This window comes from Ptychodera flava, chromosome 8 (assembly GCF_041260155.1).
Source record: "Ptychodera flava strain L36383 chromosome 8, AS_Pfla_20210202, whole genome shotgun sequence".
NCBI classification, from domain to species: Eukaryota; Metazoa; Hemichordata; class Enteropneusta; family Ptychoderidae; genus Ptychodera; species Ptychodera flava.
In genome coordinates, this window is record NC_091935.1 from 31,943,218 (window position 1) to 31,963,905 (window position 20,688).

The window sequence follows — 20,688 nt, forward strand, 5'->3', positions numbered from 1 at the left end:
ACCACTTGATTCACACTCACAGATTGACAGCCTCCACAGCGACGCAGAGCACCATGTCACCTCTCAAGTCTTCCAAAGTGACCAGTACTGGTGTACATGTCGGTACCTCGAAGAGATCTACTCGACACAGTCATGGCGGCGCCAGTAACGCTGCACTCAGAAGGTAAGGATAGCTCTGGCCCCTGTTTGCATTCGGGCATCTTTGGGCGTCGGTGTAGGCTGCGGTTTTTACGACAAGTTATCAGGATGCAGTGTTCAGGGTTACTGCTATATATTACCCAGAATGCCTCCCCCAAAATGGCTGTATTAGGTTGCCCAGAATATACTGACCGTCTCAAACTCCTTGCTATACCACAGGCACAGAATTAATGAATTGAATATTGGTTTTAGATTTGATTTGAAAAAAATTTAAAAATAAATTTAAGCTGTGTAATTGCAAATGAAGTAAAAATTTATTGCTGGAGTTAGAACTTTGTTTCTAAATGAACTTTGATAGTGTAAAATGGAATGTGAATATAACCATTATGGACAAATTTAAAGTGTAATTATCTACAAAAGTAAAGTTAATGTCAGACCAAAGTTCAGTTTTAGTTCTCTAGTGGAGATTGTGAAAGCTTTTCAAAATATTCAGTGGACAAAGTCACCGGTCAGTATCGACTGTGTGTGTTATGAAGCATCTTCTGAAAATAGACCATGACATCAAAAATGGCAATTGTATACCATATCACATGGTTTACATCTTGTGAAAGGACGCGTTTTTCTAATCAGCACCTAATTTCTGGCAGTTTCTCCATCTGACCTGTCTTTGATGAGGAAAATATTTGTCATTCACTCTATTGACATGCAAGGTTCTAACCAACACAACTGACTTCTAAACTAAAATACAGTTGATGACAGTAATGCCAAAAAATGGTAACTTTGGTCCTTTAAAAGTAAAGTCGTTGGTCATGAAAAGTTAGAAAAAGCCTATTGTGGACATTATTGTGTGCCGTGTGCTTTACAGTATTGCTGGCGGTATATGGAGTGTGAAGCTAGCAATAAATGAGTGAAATTGCAAAAGTTAAACTCTTACAGCAAGTACTATTACATTTTAGATGAGTGTACATGGTGTTAAAGGCCCTTCTGCAGTAATTCTGTGTCTTATAGAAAAATCTTAATTTCTAAAAGCAAAATATCTGAGGTGAATTCTAGGAGTAATGCTTGCTTGCTTTGCATGCTTGACTGAGAGAGAAATTTTTATAAGACGTTTGAGCACATGTATTTCGGTATAACCAGCACACCTCTTACTCCGATCATTTCCTTGGCAACTACTAAGTTTCCAAATCGGTGATCACACTCAAGGTGAAGGGGTTATGCGGCTTGTCTCACATATTACCACTCTCATGATCCACCCTTACTGTCTCAGCTGTACTGCGTCGGGTTTCATGGTACATACACACTTCACGTTACACATTAAAACGTGTTTATCAACCTGATCCATTGTTTCTCGTTGCCATTATATCATATTATTGTATTATTTTTGTCTTCTTTTTTGTATCTTCTTTCTCTCTCTTCTTCTTCTCATTCAGCTCATTGCGGCTTAGCAAAGAATATAATTCCTCTGTCAACACAGACAGTGCATACAGTTCCCCAACAGCTGTTCCAGTCAAATATCACACTAGGTCTACACCAGTAAGTTCTTAACTATATTCCTCATAACTATGTTTTTTTTTTCATTTCATTAAGTTTTGTTACTTGTTTTTAACCTGAAGGTTTCTGCATCACAAAGTCTTGCTTTGATTTTGCCGTGGTGTGATGCCGCTCATACTAATACATTAACTGTGAATTTTTTGTTTTTTGGCCGCATTGCTTTATCGTGACGTTGTAATGCATGCTGATTAATCACAAAGCCACTTTGAACTCACACTGTTATATTACTGCCAAATCTCTACTGTACCTCTCTTACTGATCCCACCCTACCCTTGGTGAGGGACAGTCTTCCATCACTTGAAGTTTTCCCCACTCTGTGGTCGATGCCATCCCTTGACAACCCAACAATCTCCTGGTGAAGTAAAAAGGGAACTATCGGATCTTTTGCAGTGTTACATTAAAAACAACACAAGCTCTCTAACTGTGGCGCAAAGCGCATCACAAAAATTACCTTCACTCATAAGACAGTACAGAGCATGAGTAGTCACCTCTCATAGATCATATAGTTCGGTTCTTGGTGTGAATGATATGCCAGTAGGTTACAGCGCTCCTTTTTGTGTAGAAAACTGCAGCAGGTGCTCAAAAATATAACTCTAAAACTTGTAAAGTTTTGGTTGAACATAATTATATTCCTTGATGACGTGAATGTATGTGAGACATACTATAGATTGCATGTACTGGGAAAATGTTGACTTTACTGTGTGAAGGCATTGAGATGTGTTTGGCAGATGTGTTTGGCAAAGTATTTGGTCAAAGTAATAAGGGTCAAAGGAAGATGTCTTGAAAATACATTGGCCTTCTTGGGACTGACAACCCTTCACAGCATGTTCAGTTAACGGCAGGTCTTTCTATAATGCACTTACATACACCGTAAACATCTTAAATCATCATAAACTTCTGTCTTCATCAATTCCAGACTCTGTTCGGATTTCTTTTCACCCTTCAAAAACAGAATGTCTGTATTCTGAGAAATTAACAGCACCTAGTTAAAACTCCACTATGATAATTTGAATTAACATTGGTTAACCACTAATATGTGAGAGTTTTAAAAGTTGCTAGTAACATCTAACCACAAAATTAAATCACCATGTTTCCATCACTCTTTTAAGTTAAAAGCCACTATATTGACAAAAAAAAACACATCACACCTTTTCAAACTCTGTGAAAAGGTCCCTGCATTGTAAAATGAACACAGAGATTCATTGCCATCTCAAAACTTAATGTCAGACATCATGTTAATTCAGAGTTTACATAAAATATTTGATAAGAGCATTTTGAACGGTGAACCATTATTTCAGAATGTTGTAAATTATTGCAAGCGAAAGCACCAACCATTTGATAATTGTATAATGTACCTGTCAAAGTTTTCAAAACGTTATATTTATACCATCTCTAGCAAGAATGAATGTAATCATACACACAGACTGATGATAATGATGATCACAATGATAATGATATCATAATCTTTCGTAGCCATGGAAATGGATAAAAGTACAAATATATACCAAGCCGAATCACAAACTAATCTAATTTATATCATTAGGTAATTCAAGATCTTTATGGGGAATATGATTATTTGTATCAAGATCGTCGGTGAGTTCCCTTCCCTTCCCTTCCCTAGACTGCTCCATTATCTGTCTCTCTGTGTTTTTACCCATCAGTGACTGTCCCCTTCACCCATCTGTTTGGATAACTCACATGCGTGTGATGTGTTTATATTGTTCTGCCTAGGCAGCGTACTACAACTGTGCCTTTTGCCACGAGGTATTGACCGTTTGAACGCCAAGCTCCAGAGGGGGTAGTTCTCTGATCACGCAGTGCACGCGCACGCGACAGCAGTGCTCAGTGCATTGACGCTTCATCTTACACTAACATCAAGCTCTTATATTCAGAACTGGGCCTCTGTTGTTGCTGTCTCATATTTCTGTATCGTCAGTCCACATTAACAAATCTGTGATTTGGTCATTGTTTAGAAGAAGCTAAACCATACATCAGTTACTTACAGCAAGAATGAAATTGTATGTAAATTTGACAGAACGGGAATGGTTAACCCATGGAATGAGCTGGAAATCCTTTGCATGAATTTGCCACTGAATACAAACACACATCTGCATGGATTTTACCCACAGAGGACTAGCATTCACTGATTTCTGAATTTCATTCCCGACAACCATTTGTATCCAGTGAGCTTTCCTTCCATATTAAGGAATGGAGTACAAGAACGTTACATGAGGAAGCACTGAATAATTTACGTGTGTTTTCACCTGTAATATATTAGATGTCATTTTTGATTCATTTGCATACATTTCTTCCTCCTCCTCCCTATGAAGTATTGTTGTGTATTCAGTGTAATGACTAGACTCAGATATGTGTTATAAATGTATAAATTGTAAATTTAATCCTTTGAGTGCTGTAATTTTTTCCTGTCAAAAGTTTAAGTACAGCATTTTACCAATTTTTATGAATTTTTCTGTATTTGTTTGATAATTTTGGACCAAATGGACATGACGTTTCATTTGCTACAGTTCTTTATCAAAACTTTGGCAAAATTTTCAAGCTATATTTTATAGAGGTGATAAAAATTGACTTTGGCACTCAAAGGGTTAACAGACTATCTCATCATTACACAGATAGTTCCCCTTTGCTGGTCCCCTTTGCTGGTTTCTTACCCAAGTATAGGGACAAAGTTTTCATCTTAAAATATCATTTTGGCGATGTCTTTTCATGTGAGACTTTTTTCACAATTTTTTTCCCCTATTGAAAGAAACATGACGATTTTCAAATGTCTGCTCAAGCGAGTGCAGTCATAACTTTTGAATGCTGGAATGACATAATTTCCTGTATACATTAACTTCTGTTACACACCACTGCAGGAAAGATATCATCGAAGTATTTCCTGTATGTATCTTATCTACAAGGAGAGTAGCACCAGGCTCTTTTCATGGCAGCTACCAAAGCATACTTCAGTCAGGAGAAAGCGGCAGAAAAAATTTTTAATGAAGAAAAACAATAGTAACATAAATGCTACCAGATATTTACTCCATCTTCCTATTACAAGTTTCAGTCATGTTCAGACACTGTATAACTGATATTACTAGTCACAACTCTATTTGGCAAAAGTTAAAAAGCTAATTTATTCTATAAAGTTACTTTAAAGTCCCTGTAGCTGTAACTCTTAAAATTTGTTTACCTGAAAAAGGCTCTGATTTCTTTAAATTCTACAAATTTAAAGGATATAGTCCTTTACTACTGAAAAATTGGACAACTAAATTTGAATTTTAACCGTTATTTTGATTTCCCGCCATTTTAAAAATCTGGTAATATTACAAAGCATATGATGTCCCAGTGGAAAACTTTCAGCACTATGTATTATATTGGACTACTCTGTCGTTTCTGTGAAGATTCAAATGCATATATTCATGACATACAATGTTTTTGCTTAACTTGCATGAGGGCGCCATTTTATGTTTGGGCAAACATTTATTATTTATCTTGCTCAAAATTGCACATGCAGTCCCAGTGGACAGTTTATTCTACCTGTATAAACACCCCTGAATGAGTTCATTCCCATGAACTTGGTTCAGTTTGGAAGTAAAATCACAAAAATAATGCTAAAAGATACAGCTATTGGGCCTTTAATCATGGGCTCACTGAATGCAAATGGTTGTAGAATGAAGGATATTCTTGATGTAACATTTAAGTCTTCCACACGATGACCAAGTCTCTATACATTGTCATCTTTTTTTTACAGATATATTTCTACTACACTTCACTCTAATCGTTATCTTGTCACCAGATAGCGTCCTTCACCATTTCTCCAATAGGTATCCATAGATATGCATGTTGAATGTACCATCAACTTGCAGTGTGGAGATCATGTACATGTGTCTGTTTGGCATTTTGGTGTGTTGTTTGCATCGACAGTGTGTATGCAGTGTAAGATAGAGAGTTTGGCCAAATCGCTGCCCCAGTGACTTGTGTGTCAGTTTTGTGTGGTCATGCCTCAACTACTTTAGCAAATGTCACAACAACACTGAAGATTTTCTAAGAATTTTTCTATCTCTATGCTGATGGGGTGACTTTTCAGTATGAAATTGTGTATTTGCATTTAAAAAAACTACAGTAACATTTTCTGATGTTGTCTCAGCCTGGTTACAGTACATTTGTACATAAAATCATAGACTGGCCCTGATCGTTTGGCTTTTCTCGGCTGGCCAAGCATTCTATGCAACAGCCTATAACTAATGTGACAATATGCTGAAGTTTATTCCTTCAATTGACTCTGTTTTGGTATTTACACACCCACAGACTTGGAGCAAGTGTTACCATAATGTGACCGTGGATGCTTTGAAACCATAAAATGACCACACAAGTTACTCTGAGGCTTTGGTTTGACACTGATCTGTCTTACAAGATGGTGAATGCTGTGAAGTATTTATATGATGTCTTGATATCTCACAATCTTCATCTTTTTGTTTCTCAAAGATGATAGCATCCCCAATTATGATTGTACTGCATGCACAGTTTTGTAATCATACATATCTTTAAACATCATAGCATGGGGTTCACAATTGCATATCTCTGCATGGTCTTGTTTCCAAGTTCATCATCAGACATGCTTGGTTTGTACGGTGACTTTCAGTTTGGAGTGGCTGATCTGACTTTAATGTTCTATACACTAACATTTTAGCAGCTTTGTGATATTTATTTTATGTTCAGAGTTTCAAGCAGGGAATACAACATACAAATTTGATATCGGTCAACACAGTGCATGTGCTTTGGATCAATCCTGCGCTATCCTATTCAAGATTGAAAATAAACAAACAACCAAAATTCAAATGTTGTGAAGTCATCACTGCTCTGAGATAAAGTTTAACACCAGAAATCATTGGAAGTGAACCATGCTATACCAAAAATTAGTGTTGACGGCATGAAATTCAAATGAACTCTGCTAATTTCAAACAATGTCACATTTCTGTCGTTAATATGCCCATATCCAAAATGTTTCACAAGACAAATGGAAATTTTGGGAATGTTGTTGGCATGAAATTCAAGTGAACTTGGCCTATTTTAAACAAGAATGACAAAACTGATACTTTGGTGTATTACCACATCACATATCGGGGGCCGGCTGCAACTGCAAACAGCAACAGTAAATATCAGCGCAAAAATAGACAAACTATGTCTGCAGCTTACTATACCCAGGATGCAAAATGTGGTTAGAGATCAACAGCTGTGATTTTTTTTAAAAAGTAGGGGTTTGTTGTCTCAGAGATATCGCAGTAACTATTGTTGAATATAGCATTTCATCTCCAAGAAATTAGCAAGAAAGGATTGTCACACTTTTGAAGACATGCTCATATTGGTGAAGGTATCACACTACTGTACGGCACAACTATGGTCCTAGTTCTTGCCAGTTTTGTTACTGTCTTTGGACTCTATGATGCATTCTTACAAGGGATAGGTTCTGAATTGACAAATGCTAGTGTATCCTCCAGCCCAAAGTGTGTTGTTTGGTTCACACGGAAAAATGAAATCCCTCAACACTGGCAAAAACCATGAACATGAATGATTTCTTGCGAACATAATGATGTGATAGACACTTGAAGATACAACATACATCTGGCTTGTAAGCAACGTACAACATTGATATTACATCATCATACACAAGAGACACGCACAGAAAGAGACCCTATCCTTGCTACAGGCAATCTTTGCTAACCTTTCACCAATGTGTTCGTATTTCAGTCGTACTACACGTATGCTTACCAATAAATCCATGGTCCAGTCGTGAAGTGTTCAGTAAGATTTAAAGACAAAAAAGGGCAGGTTCCCAGCCACCAATCAGATGTAAGGAATTTGAAAACAGAAGACGGGACAGCAACTCTCTTACAGAAATCATTTCCTCATTCACTATTAGATGAAGAGTCTTGTTGAACTCACTGTATGGAACTTGCTCCCCTGCATTGATCATGGCAGATTTGCTCTCACAAATGACCAAGCTATACTGGTCATAGAAAAAAAATTCCAGTGCCAGGTTTACAAGACTCCCTTTGAAGCCTGTATTTGCTCTTCTCCACAGTGAACTCTTTCATATTGGCTACGTTCATAGACTAGAACTATTTCAAAGTGCACATTTGATCCTATCGGCAGCTGTGCGTACAAATTTACCAGTATACGGACATCATCTTCAGTGGTTTATACTACACTGGCGCAGTATAAAGCCTTAGTGCTGGCTATTGTGTCGGAAGAATTCATTTACGATTACATGAACGCAAGATTACTTGAAATAGTTTAGTCTGAGATAGGATATTGTAGTGGTCGAACAAATTGATGCCAATTGAATATGCTCATTTCTGTATTGTTTATCACGTATATTTCAAACTAGATTATCTGCTTCATAAGGCCAATTGTAAAAACAATTTTATAAGAAACTAAGGGCTAGATGGGGCGGTACAAAAATCACTTGAATTACTGAAGACATATAAGAAATGGATGTATTGATTAGATTTTGAAATTTTATCATGGAATTCTTTTATGGGAGGGGAATGTGTGATCAAAGTGATACGGAAAAAATTTTAAAGAACAAAGGGGCAAAAATTGTCAGTACTGATGAAAAGAATTAACATGAAAGGTTTTTAATGAGACCAATTGTAAAGAGGTGATTACGTAAAGAAATGGGAAGTGATATTGAACTACAAGCAATAATATTCACCACTTAGTGCCACAAATAAAATCTTAAAATCTCTATCGTTTTTAAACAAAATTGTGTAATATATGTGATTTTCATTCTTTTCTCATTTGTCATGACTGTTGTGTTATAGAGGGCGCCATTACTGCAAACGGTCATTCCTTACTTCCTAGGATTCTCACTACAGCTTTTCTTTGTCTTCCTGACTGTGTAGGGATTCCGATTTTATGTAACGCATTCACCCCATTCCCTGCATCATGGTCTGATCCTATGCCATATGTAAGCTAACGGGTGAAACCAAATCATGGATGTGAATGGGTGAAATCATCACTCTGTCTTTACATGAATTTTTGTTGATCAATTTACATGATAATGTTGATTACAATGTAGTGGTTTGTGATTTAATGTTTACAAAAACAAAATTATTTCATGTTTACATTTTACTGGCAATTTCTATTTTACTGACCAGAAAGATAGGGACAGTTACATAGCTATTGATCCCTGGGACTCTTTTGCAGTGATGTGTTAGTTTGTTTGTGTGCTGTTTCCTCGATGATTCAAGGTTGTTATCCCCAGAATTCATGGTTACAGCATAGACTCTCCAGAATTCATGGTTACAGTAACTTCATTTTTCTCGGTAAGATATTTTTCTCCAAAGAGCAAGTCGAGTAGGATTTCGTGTCATGAGAGATTTCAAGTATTGTGGTGTTTTTATCTTCACAGTTTGATTGTACACCAACCTTTTAATCAGGTAAAACCTGTTTGGTATGTAGTGTTCAACAATTTGAGTCCCCTCCAAAATAATGTTCATTGAAAATTTGTTTAAGATTGGAATTGTTGTAAAATAATTTTTAACCTTCGTGTAGGTGATTCAATTGCCCTGTGACATTAGTTTATCTCTTCTGACAGTTGAAGTTTTTTCTGTTATAATCACATATTGCTTGAACTACTACCCTAGCGTAACTGTAGTGGGCCAGTGGAAAAGAACAATAGCACACTATTGTTTACTAGCTTCGATAGTTTCCAAGAAAAGCTCATTTTACTGCAGATTTGTATATTTTTTTCTGTGAATAATTTTATTTTCATAATTCAGTATTTGATCAGATGAATTTTTGTTTTTAGCCAGACATGTAAATCATGCATTTTTCTTTCATCCAGGTTGTAGCTTTTTTAGGGACAATTGAGCCATCTGTTGGCATTGCCAATCCCAGGTTTCAGTCTTTTTTTTAAGTTACTGGCTCAGCTTCAGCAGCTTTACCAAAGTTATATTTTTTGCTGATGTTGTTTTTTCATCATCGATTACCCGCAGTGAATTTTATCCTGACCCAGCAGGTTTTGTTTTTGACCTTCACCATTGTAAGTCTGTAATATTTTTGGATGTACATTTTGTACAGTTTGTTTGAATCCATAACTCTGGTATATGTAGAAGTTCATTCTTTTTGAAACCGCTGTTTAATGTTTTTAATGAGAATCAGTTTGATTTGTGCCAAGTCTGTATGTGAAAAAAAAAGAAAGATATAGGGGAAAAAAAATAATCTCACATGTAATCTGTTCATATGATTTTGTTTTCACATAACAGCGCAAGCTTGTTTTCAATCATGAAAGTGATTTTTTAAACTGAAATTTACATGATGAAAGTTCATGCAAAGAACGTGTGCCTTTTTTTTTTCAGGAAGAGGGAATTGAGAAGGGGAGGGTGTGCTGGAAGACTGGAGGGGGGGGGGGAAGAGGGGATTATTCTACCTCAAAGATGGGCTTCTGAGATTGTCTGCAGAAGTAGTGTGGTAACCAGTGCACTACAGGGCAGCATCTTGGCTAAAGTTGTTTCTAAACACTGACGTGGCATCTTGATTTGCATGGACTTTTTGAGTGAAAAACCTAGTTATATTTTTCAAAAAAATGTTCTTTCTTTTATTCCTGTGGATATGTGTAAAAGTGTATACATATTGATCCTTTTTAGCGCTGCAGAAGATTTTAAAGCCAAGATGTATTCGGCGAGATCTTTAGATCATGACTACCGTACTTTGCCGTAAAATTATTGAAAAGTAAATGTGAGCTTTAAAACATAGATGTTTTCAGTGGCAAAAGGCAAGTTTTCAGTGTCCTGTAGCTTGAAGAAAAGTTGTCAATTATGTCACATGCACGATTTGAGTTTGCCTAGACGAGCTATTAAAAAATTTCAAAGGACACTAAATATTGTACATGAAACACGTACCACTATGTCTGATTGAGGCTCACACTATCTCTTACTGATTTCACGGTGTATATTCTATAGATTTATATTTTCTGTAAACATAACACTATGAAAGCAAGCTTTGATGGATTTTTTCTTCAATAAATCTTGCACAGTATAAAGTATTATGAATTGTTGATAAATGAAGATTAGGACCAAAAAAAAAGGGAGGGGTAATTTTTTTCATTAGATCTGTATAATATTACAATTGTAAAATAGCACAAGACATGATGTCTTTTTTTTCTCAAGCTGAGCTTTATTTTCTCAGTGTGTTGTAAATGTCTGAAAAGTGTGTATAAAATGAAGAATTTTTATGTTTTTTTCCCCAAAACTACTGATATTTTTCTGTAATTACTCATTCTGGGGTATTTTATACGATATGAGCTGTTCAGTCTGACATTCACAAATGAAGTTTTTGATAGAGAGGACCTGATATTCTTCAGTCTTCTAACTCTAGTTTGATACTGGTGTTTTACTCAATAACTCATATTTTAATATCTTGAAATCAATAAAATGCAGTAAAGATAACTGTTTTGTATGGCTGATTGTTTATTGTTTCAGAGCTCAGACTATTGAGGGCACCATTTCACCTTGGATTCTCACAAACTGATCCCTTGATACACAGCCCCTCTATGAACTGTGCTTGATGTACTTTGTACTGATGTCTGCTACATGTAGGCTGTGTTATTTTCGAATCCTGACTAGTGAGGGCGCCATTTCACACCAAACCTCACTAACACTCATTACCAACACTTTTACTTAAATTCAATCATGGAAAGAGTGTGTAAAGTGGCAAAGTAAAAAAGCTGAAAAACCTACACCTTCCAATTCCAACTTTCATTGTAAAAGAACATGTTTTACTTCAGCTCTGGGTATCACATGAATATTTGACACATGACTATTTCCATCACCAAATTCAGGTGTATGTTTGTAATTTCTACCACTTCATGTACCCTGCTCCGAAAACAGTTGATTGGCAAGGAAAAACAAGATGATGAGAATGGCCATAAAAGAACGCTTCTTTCCTATTTCCAGATGCACATCCCAGAGGACTACTGTCATTTTCATCTGACTAATATAACATAGTTATATCAAGTCGTCTTGCTTTTTAGGAATACATTTTTTGAATAGTCAAAAGATTTTCATGAGACTAAATAGGTTTACTTTAATGAAATTTTTTGGGGGGATGAGAGGAATTCACAGAAAGTACATTCCTTTCATGAACAAGAAATGCTTTTACTGGTAAACATTTTGCTGGAATTGGTGAACAGTGGGTCAATTTGTCCAGTAATTATTATTAACACTGATTATTCTGGAAATATCACACAATTTTAGTTCCATTCCCAGTGGTTTCAGGGTCTCCATGTTCGACCTTTGACCTCTGTTCATCTGCTTCTCCATATATCATCTCTTGCACTATCCTGTGACACCCAAAGTCCATCTCCTTGGCAACAGCCAAGAAGCACTCTTCGGCTAGTTTTTTCTCTCTTGGTTTCTCAGCAACCATGAGCTCCCCGTACAGATACACACCCATTGCCTGAAAGAAATTTCATCAGATAAACCATACATAAGAATTGAAAGTTTCCTCTGCACTGGTGCTGTGATCAGTCTAAACCAGACACTGTTGCTGAACTGAATTTGTCTTATAGTTTGTTTACTAATTAAACTACTCACAGGGGCCTCAGTTGCAAATTTTGTTGTTCATGATGAATAACAAATCCAAGATATATTTTTTATTGTTTATGTTTGTTGTTTCAGTGTTGTTATTGCGCGTACATGCGCAATTGGCCTGAACATTAAGCTTATTATTTGGCTTCTGAACACAACTTAGTTCTGAACACACAAATGGATTTGCTGTGACTGAAAGCACTAACCTGGTCTTCTATCAGGAATTGCCTGACATCTCTGTACCTGAGTCTGTGTTGGTGTTTGACGAGCAATTCACACCATCGATGCCTCACATCTGCATTACTGTCATTGACATTGTAAACTCGGTCAAGTTCATTAAGAGTAGCCACGGGTATCATGTCAAGTTCAAGCAGCTTTTCCAGGAGTAGTACAAGCTGGTCTGGTATCAGCTGAAAAGTATTACAGTAAAAAGTCACATAAGCACTTTCACACACTCTAATCCAATTTGACGGTTTCATTTTTTTTTTGGGGGGGGAGGGTTTGAGGTTAGGTTTTTTATAGTATCTCCTGTTTATTGTTTCCAAAAGACAACAGAGTGTTAGCTACCCTACACTTGAAACAGTGCCTGTGTGGCTTACAAGGTATATAGTGCAGATAATTGCAATGATAACTATATGATGAACTGTACCGATATGATGATGATGACAGTGACAATATTAATGTAAAGACAGCCTAGGAATGGATGACAAAAGTGATCTAAATGTCATCACACTTGCATTTAGGTAAATTTCATTGTCCATTCTTAAGCGGTTTTTACTGAAATAATGTGGATGACAGTGATAATATTCATTATACAAAAATCATGATGATGGTGATGATGGAGGTGATATCATTATCACTTCAACATTTCAAAAGGTAATAATTTACACCTACTTTCTTGTGTTCTATGTCTTTAGACAATTTCATCTTCTTTCTCGGTGATCTCTTCAACTTCTGGTTAAATGAGTTGATTTCTAACCACTTCTCAAACTGTCATGAAAAGGACGAACAATTTTGTCATGCTATATGGACCAGAAGAATGAAGGACAGCTCGTGATTCTAAAGGTGTGCTTCAATGCAAGATCAGTGTGAAAACATCAGTGTGAAAACATGTGGATGGCTGAGTTGTGAACATGTCTCATGTTTTGAAACTCTTCTACAGACAAGTGTAATGTGAAGGCATCCACCTTTTAGCCTATTGATACAATACACTTACTGACTTCTGTATATCACAGAAAAAATGCAGGCAATTTAATAACACATTTCAAGCAAGACTGAAAATTATTGGACACAGATAATACATAGTCACAGACTCCCGTGGAAAACCTTTTGTAGTTCATATTGCATGCATCCACTATCTTTACTCAAGATACATTCTTTCTGGTCAATACTTTCATTTTAACATACCTCTGAGTTGACTTCATCAACAAGCCAGTTACTTTGTTTGAATTCCTCTGGATTCAAATCTTTGGGCATCCCTGGATGGTCCAACCAGTCCTTGTATATGGTTTCCATGGTGATACCTTGATCCCTGTGGGACACATAAATTCATCTTTTATGGAACATAACATTTACCTCATCTGTTAATGCTTTCTTAACAACCCTACCTTCACATCGATCATCTAAACTTTCATGAAGCCCATCCTCATTTTAAGAAAGCCACTTTAAGACAATAACTGCAAACTGCAAACTTTGTGAAAATGATAGGTTTGTGAGCATGTTGATGTGACATTACGCACTGCAAACCATACTATTTATCCTCTTATCTATGTTTCTGTATATGGAGGTTTAACTTTGCCAATGAAAACTGTATGGGTGTACAAAATTTATTATGAAATAATCTGGCGGTGAAAGAGGTAGATTAGCAACCTACACTCTGCAAAAGACGTACATTACCAAGGCACCATTTATCCCCTTTAGTTTCACTGTATGAATTTTCACCACCAAAGTATGGTACAACCCTATTGTTTTCAATGTCAGAGTTGGAACTCTACATTTAGAAATAGGAGTGAAGGGGTTGTATCATGAAGTTATCATTTTCCATCACACTGTCACTTTTAAAATTTTCATGCATACACCATCTTTATGTGATCACTCTCATCAAATTTCTGATCTCAAACCCCCATCCCCCCCCCCCCCCCATGAACCAATAAAACAAAATGAACAACATTGAGAAAAACCCAAGTGCAGCAATTTTTACCTGAGATGCGGAAATGCATCAAAGTAGAGAGTGAATAATTCCTGAGACAAGACTTGCTGACAGTGAAACTTCAACACATACTGTTTAATCACTTCATCAAAGTTCCTCTGACCAACTAGATTGGCCAGGTATCTCAGCAAGAAATAACCCTGTGAAGAAAGAGACAGAAAAAATAGCATTGGTACCCTGGAATTGTTCTCTATATCACTTTGTTTGGAAGTTTCTTGTCATAATCACCACAATATCCCTCTAGCTTTTCAACAATTTTGGAGTAAAAATCTTGAAGTACTTTTGATAGTGAAAAGTTGAAAATCTGGTGGTAATATTTCAGTAGAAGCATAAGCCTCCTGCTGAAACAGCTGTGGAGTTATTTTTCAAAGAAAATTATAACCAACAATTTACCAATTATTCCTAAGCTGTAAATACCTGACAATATTTTGGTATGTGTTTTTAATCTGATTATAAGTGATCAGTTACAGTGAATGTTGCTTATATAGTCTAGGGCCAATCAGTATAATAGACAGTTGATCGTTTGAGTGTTGGTTGACAGTTTGGCAATGCATTTGGGAGTGTGTCATCGCTTTGCAGGGGTCGTGTGTTGTCAGTTTGGAAATGACCTGTTAGTCAGAGTGTGTGTTATAAGCCTGGATGCACATTGTAATCTTGGGTATCAATTGCGTTGACAACGCTGGCATGTTTGGTCAACCTGCATATGGTGTGTGATGTCACTCTGGGCATTGTCAATTTCAGCATGTATTGTCAGGCTTGCTGCATGTCATCAGTATTAGTGTGTATTGTCGAAGTATAGGTTATCAGTCTTCTAACGGAAATTACTTTTCTTGTGATAATGCTTTTCTTTCTTCTTGCCATAAATACATAGATATGCATTTGAGGTACCAAATGAAAATCTCAATAATGCGTTAACATACAGTGGTCAGTGTACTCATAATTTGCCCAATTTTCCCATTTTGTGCACAAAGTGATTATTCTATGCAGAATGACAAAATCATGGTAACTTATGACATTTTCAACTTGGTCTTCTTAACTGGTTTCCAAGCATAAGTATAATTTTACTGTAGAAATTGTTTGGGTCATCATATGATGGTAGGATCTGGGAAGGTCAAGTGATGACCTCACTGGAGAGAGGTCGTCATTGCTTACCTTGATGTAGTGAACCTGCATAAATCCTTTTTCATGATTCAATCCATTCTTGACAAATGTCACTTCACCATCCAAGCTTTCACTACCCCTGGTATCGTCTCCCCTGGGTCTCAGGGTTTGAAGCTCTTCTTCTGTGTTTTCTAATTCAGCTTTCAGTGCTCGATACCGTAACAATGATCTCAGATCTGAATGGGCTTTCTGCTCCGCTGGAGTCCACTATTATTCAAAGACAAATCCAAAATGTCCTTCAGAGATTGGTGTATTTGATATCAAGCATTTCAGGACAATTTTCTCTTTGGCAACATAATTCTCATTATACATGTCTCAACTTTAGAGAAACTTCTGGCAGTCAAATCATTGGAGTTCATCTTTAGCAATGCATTGGATACATTAGAATGTTGTGAAACATTTGTAAAACTGACTGGTGGGTAGTGTGTTTCAAGTCTGAAATTTGATTTCAGTCTGAACTGATATTCCAGGTAAACGACTGATGATATTTCAATGTATACTTCATGTTCACCCCCATTTCCATGTAAACAGGTCCACATTCACCATTAAAAACAATGGGTTTGGGTTAAACTATGGCGGTGACAGGGTTACATATTAAACCAAGTATTACCATTGAAGCATTTCATCAATCACTCAACTTTGGCTAATTACTCTAGAAATGCCAATTTTTATAGTGAGAATAAAAGAAAAATTTTAAGTTGTACAAAATATACATGCTTTCGTAAATAAATATTTTGTACATCATTGCCAGAGAAACTATCAAACATACGGTAGATACCAGCCGATGTAAATGCATTCACCTTGTACTGGCATTCAAGGTATCTTTGACCTGAAAAGAACTATTTAAATCTTCACTGTTACCTTCTTGGCTTTAGCATGGATCAAATCTTCCATGTACGTGGCAAATCCTTCACTCATCCACTCTTCCGTCCAATCCCTGGCTCCGATGATCAGACCAAACCAGGAATGACTGATTTCATGGGCAAGTCGGATGCACATGCTGTGATCTCCAGACAGCAGAGACTGTGACAGGAATATGATGCTGGGACTGAAACGAGTTCAAAAAATTTGCAGTCATGATAAAATTACAAGTAACAGGCATGGTTTTCTCTGATTACAACCACTTGGAAGGCCTATAGTAAATTATAGTATATATTTCAATGTTGTTGCATTTATTCTCGATATAAATATTTATTGTTCATGTGTTTATCAAATGTTTATGAATATGATACATTAAGCCAAATCATGATATTTTGGTATATATTTAGTAAACATATTAACATATTTAAACTGAAAATAAAACAACAACATATGATGTGAAATAAAGATGCACCACAGAACCATAGATGTATAGACTATTAACTTGACTTTCCCTCAATACACACTCATAGAAAAACACACACTCATAGAAACAGTATGGCAAAACCCCAAACCATAAGAATGTGGTAAAAACTCTACTATTTTAAGTGTGGGCTTTAGCTATGTCATTTGCTCATTTGAAATTATTATGTACAACAACACTGTTAGCTTAAGCATACACAATTACAATTCAAACTAGACTGTGTGGACAGCTGCCTGTTCTGTTTTAACAGTATTTTATTTCACTAGCAATTGGAATTGAAATTCAGAGAAAGCACTAGAAAAACCTTGGGCATTCAGATATGGAAAATAGGCTACATACTGAGATGAAGTCCAATGGACTTGCCTATATATCATATTGTTCTCGCTAATCATGGTGTGACAGGCAGCTAGTGCATGCCAGTTAAACTTAAAGAAAAATGTGTACTATAGGGATGGTCAGTCTAAAATTGAAACACTACCTTGCCATTCCGAGACTTGAGAAACACCTTGGCACAACGAGTACATCCAATCTACAAAATGGATGAGGACCAAGCAGCTCAAAGACTGCTTCCAAGTACATTGGAAGACATTCGCCAAACTCATCCACTGCCTTTTCAATGAGTGACGGTGGTGCATATATACAAGAAGGCAGCGTAGGCTGATCGTAGCGCTGTACTCGACATGGCCACTTTGGGTTGTGTTGGCATTCAAATGGCAGCTCCATCCTAAAACAGAGATATTTCAATAAATTTTATGATCAAAGAGTGGAAATAAATTAATTATCTTGCTGCTCCTGACTGGCTACCTACGGAGCTATCCACTTTTCAGTACATTGATCAGAATGAGTTTACTCCTGTTGCCAGATTAATTGGCTGAGTTAGACTATTGTAACCAATGCCGTTTCAAGTAAATTTTTGATTGGGTGACTTGATTGGTCATTCTATAACAAATTTGCATATGCACATACCTGGTAAATATAATTTTTCTTCAAACCATTGCAACGCAATGCAAGTCTAAATATTTTACTAAACTATATTTAAAAAAGTCTTTCATACTACTTTCTTGCATTTTTGTCTTAATACAAGTTTTACTGCCATAAAACTAAAAAGCGTATGGAAAAATAGATTACAATCTAAACTGAGAAGACAACAGTGATTGTGTTGAATAAATCAAGAATTGAAACTGGATATGGAAACAAGTCAAACGGAGCCACACCTACATTTGCTTTGTTTCTGATTTCACAGGATTCCAACCTGGGTTTGTTCGGTAACACCGCCACTGTCCAATAGCTATTGCAAGCATTGAACAAGGTATGGGTACATCGACTGCATAGTAATGACTGCAAGTGCCTATGATGTATAGGAAAGAAATAACTAACCTGTGAGAACTACTACTGTTGGTGTTCAGGGTTTGTCCAATTTCTGTTATAGTCACTTTACTCCACTGTCCGATGGCAACAGTCAATGTTGAAGAGGGAGCAGGCACATTGATATGGTAGATGAACTCTGTGCTTCCTTGTAGAGGCATAAAAGAGCAATGGAGGAATGGCAATCAATATTGTAATATTCTCTACAAGTGATACAACCCTAAAACTAGTTTGGAGTGTGGGAATTGCTTGAGATCAAAGAAACTCCTTTCATTGCTGAAATTTAAGATAATCAGATAGATCAAAGTTTTATACAGATTTGAATGTTTCCTGTTGACGCTGAAAATTGATAGCTGGCTTTCAGAATAATCTGAACAACTTGTGCTTTCTCTGCCTGGCTGAAGCCTGACAATTTCTCACTTATGCATTGATCACAAACAAGAGAGCTATTAGAAAAAAAGATAAAATCATAAATGTTTCATTTCAGACAAAACATGTCTGATCTGAATATTGTACCTACCATCATCCTGTTGCTTAGTAACTGCTTCCTCATCACCACTCATCAGTACGACATATTCTGGTGGTGCATGGATGATTGCCTGCCATGTGGACATGGCAGTTGGTGGTTCTTGGCAGGGAAACAATGCACGGTTGTTTATCCATGTCCCTTGGGTAAATGCACATAGACTACAGCAAAAGAAGAGACAAAAGCGACAATAAGAACTTTCTTTTTTCACTTGTAAATACTGATGTATGTTGGTGATCAATAAGTATGTCTGCAGATGTGTATATCATCAATAAATTAAATTTGAAAATCACATTACTGTTCATTCTAAATTTGTTCATTTGACCATAGACAGTCGAGAAACAGGATCCTGAGATATGCTTGGGAATGACTTGCAAAGACGATAGGTAAGGTAGAACTCAAATAGATGTTGTCATTAATTAATTGTACAAAATTAGTGAATGTAAGAGAGAAGAAAAGAAATTGACTAATAAGCAGTTTGAGGTTTGTATGATTCCATCTTAATTCTAAACTTATTCTTACTTGTTGTCTTGGTCATGTGCCCAACTTACTGAGGTCCCTTCATGGTTGCTATGGTAATATATTCTCACTATTGGAGGAAAGTCTTTGACGTTGTAAACTCCATCTTTCCATATTTTAATGCTCCAGGGATCAATGGAAAATTCAGTGATTTTCCTGGATTGTCTCTACAATTCCAGAATGCATCGTTCCTAGCTTTGCAGTCAAATCCATCAAATCCAAGGATATCCTCGAGAAGATGTGGCTTCCCATGGCCGTCGAGGGCGCCCTGGTAGCGATTGCTGCATGACGTACCCATTAAAGGTTGCTCTGTCGTAATAGTGCCATCCTCTGGAATTGTCTCACCTTCAAGTTGCTTGTCTGTCATAACTTCTTCCACAGCATGAACTGTGATATTACAACAATCAAGCACAAAGCAGAATGGTTTCGCTTTATAATGTTCATCAGACCTTAATACATCATGCAAATGTGTACCGCTTGAATGCCGATGTTCACTTTCATTGGATGCGGATGGCCCACCCCCGGTACCAGTGACAACACTGCTGCATTGAGTCTCACTCGATGTCCCTGGGGATAAATTGCCTTCCAAATGTGCATCACTCTTATCAATTATACTAGTCTGTGATCTTTGCGAACAATTTGTACGATGCGAAATATTTCCTTCGACAACCAAGCCGTCTTCAGAAGGGGTATTCACATCATCATGCCCCTTCGCTGTTTCTGTGGCAATGGAACATTTCCTTCGGTTGCTGGGTTCAGTAAACAGGATGATATTTCCAGCAAACCTTTTTTCTTTGAAACTAACTTTAAGATCAAGTATGAAGTGTCTTACGAGGATATCAGCTGTATTTGCCATTAACGGCAAATCTTTGCCAGGGTCCAGACCGCCAGGATCCACTGTGCACGGATCCATCGTCGCATCTACATGAATACTTTCTCTGTTCTCAACAGGGCACTATGTACAAATGCGTGTACTCAGGTCAACACCAGGTCAACTTGCTTTTGAGGTCAAAGATTCAAAGGTTAGAGTTTGCAATGTAAGCCCAGGCGCAGGCGCGAAAGAAGTTATTTCAAAGAATTGTACCCATACTTAATTGAAAACGTTTTGAGATCTTATTTCTTATGTGTGGTATTCTTGTCATATTTTTGTAAAGTGCAGATATTTTTATAATGTGTTAATGACAATTATCAAACCGTTCAATAACTATGTTTACGTAGATTCTTATTTCACATTGTTTAATATTCTCCACCTCCGGGAGTAAGGGAAATGGTTGGAACAGCGGTT

At 36.8% G+C, this 20,688-nt stretch overlaps 2 protein-coding genes across 32 annotated transcripts in view; one reads left to right on the plus strand and one right to left on the minus strand.

Annotated features, from left to right (window-relative positions):
* The window catches only part of LOC139139083 (dual specificity protein phosphatase CDC14AB-like), a 50,156-nt gene extending 39,015 nt beyond the window's left edge, over nt 1–11,141 (plus strand). For 11 of the 30 annotated variants that reach the window (XM_070707826.1, XM_070707831.1, XM_070707835.1 and 8 more), the window contains 4 exons: nt 23–163; nt 1,569–1,671; nt 3,233–3,282; nt 7,438–11,141. In XM_070707826.1, coding sequence (XP_070563927.1) covers nt 23–163; nt 1,569–1,671; nt 3,233–3,282; nt 7,438–7,483 — 340 coding nt within the window. In that variant the 3' untranslated portion in view covers nt 7,484–11,141. The remainder of the gene's footprint in view (nt 1–22; nt 164–1,568; nt 1,672–3,232; nt 3,283–7,437) is intronic. The other 19 variants (XM_070707841.1, XM_070707834.1, XM_070707836.1 and 16 more) reach the window with 4 other exon arrangements.
* On the minus strand, nt 10,346–20,368 carry LOC139139085 (aminopeptidase O-like). Of its 2 annotated transcripts, none has more exons than XM_070707853.1 (11): nt 19,407–20,368; nt 18,879–19,045; nt 18,212–18,341; nt 17,472–17,717; nt 16,513–16,699; nt 15,643–15,858; nt 14,482–14,630; nt 13,689–13,812; nt 13,176–13,271; nt 12,488–12,691; nt 10,346–12,150 (listed from the first exon to the last, which is right to left on the minus strand). In XM_070707853.1, the coding sequence occupies exons 2-11, from the start codon at nt 18,970–18,972 to the stop codon at nt 11,935–11,937; spliced, it is 1,662 nt and encodes a 553-aa protein (XP_070563954.1). In that variant the 5' UTR covers nt 18,973–19,045; nt 19,407–20,368; the 3' UTR covers nt 10,346–11,934. The 2 variants fall into 2 exon arrangements, with proteins under 2 accessions (XP_070563954.1, XP_070563953.1); XM_070707852.1 differs by lacking the exon at nt 18,212–18,341 and adding an exon at nt 18,371–18,506.
* Between the last annotated feature and the right edge of the window lie 320 nt (nt 20,369–20,688).

Bases quoted from the DNA above. Each gene is read 5' to 3' on its own strand.
- LOC139139085 (XM_070707852.1), bottom strand. From the start codon at position 18,972: ATGTCCACATGGCAGGCAATCATCCATGCACCACCAGAATATGTCGTA. The intron at 18,507-18,878 runs GTAGGTACAATA...TGCCTCTACAAG, and splicing joins TACTAAGCAACAGGATGATG to GAAGCACAGAGTTCATCTAC. The intron at 16,700-17,471 runs GTAGTGTTTCAA...AACTCGTTTCAG, and splicing joins TCAAGTCTCGGAATGGCAAG to TCCCAGCATCATATTCCTGT.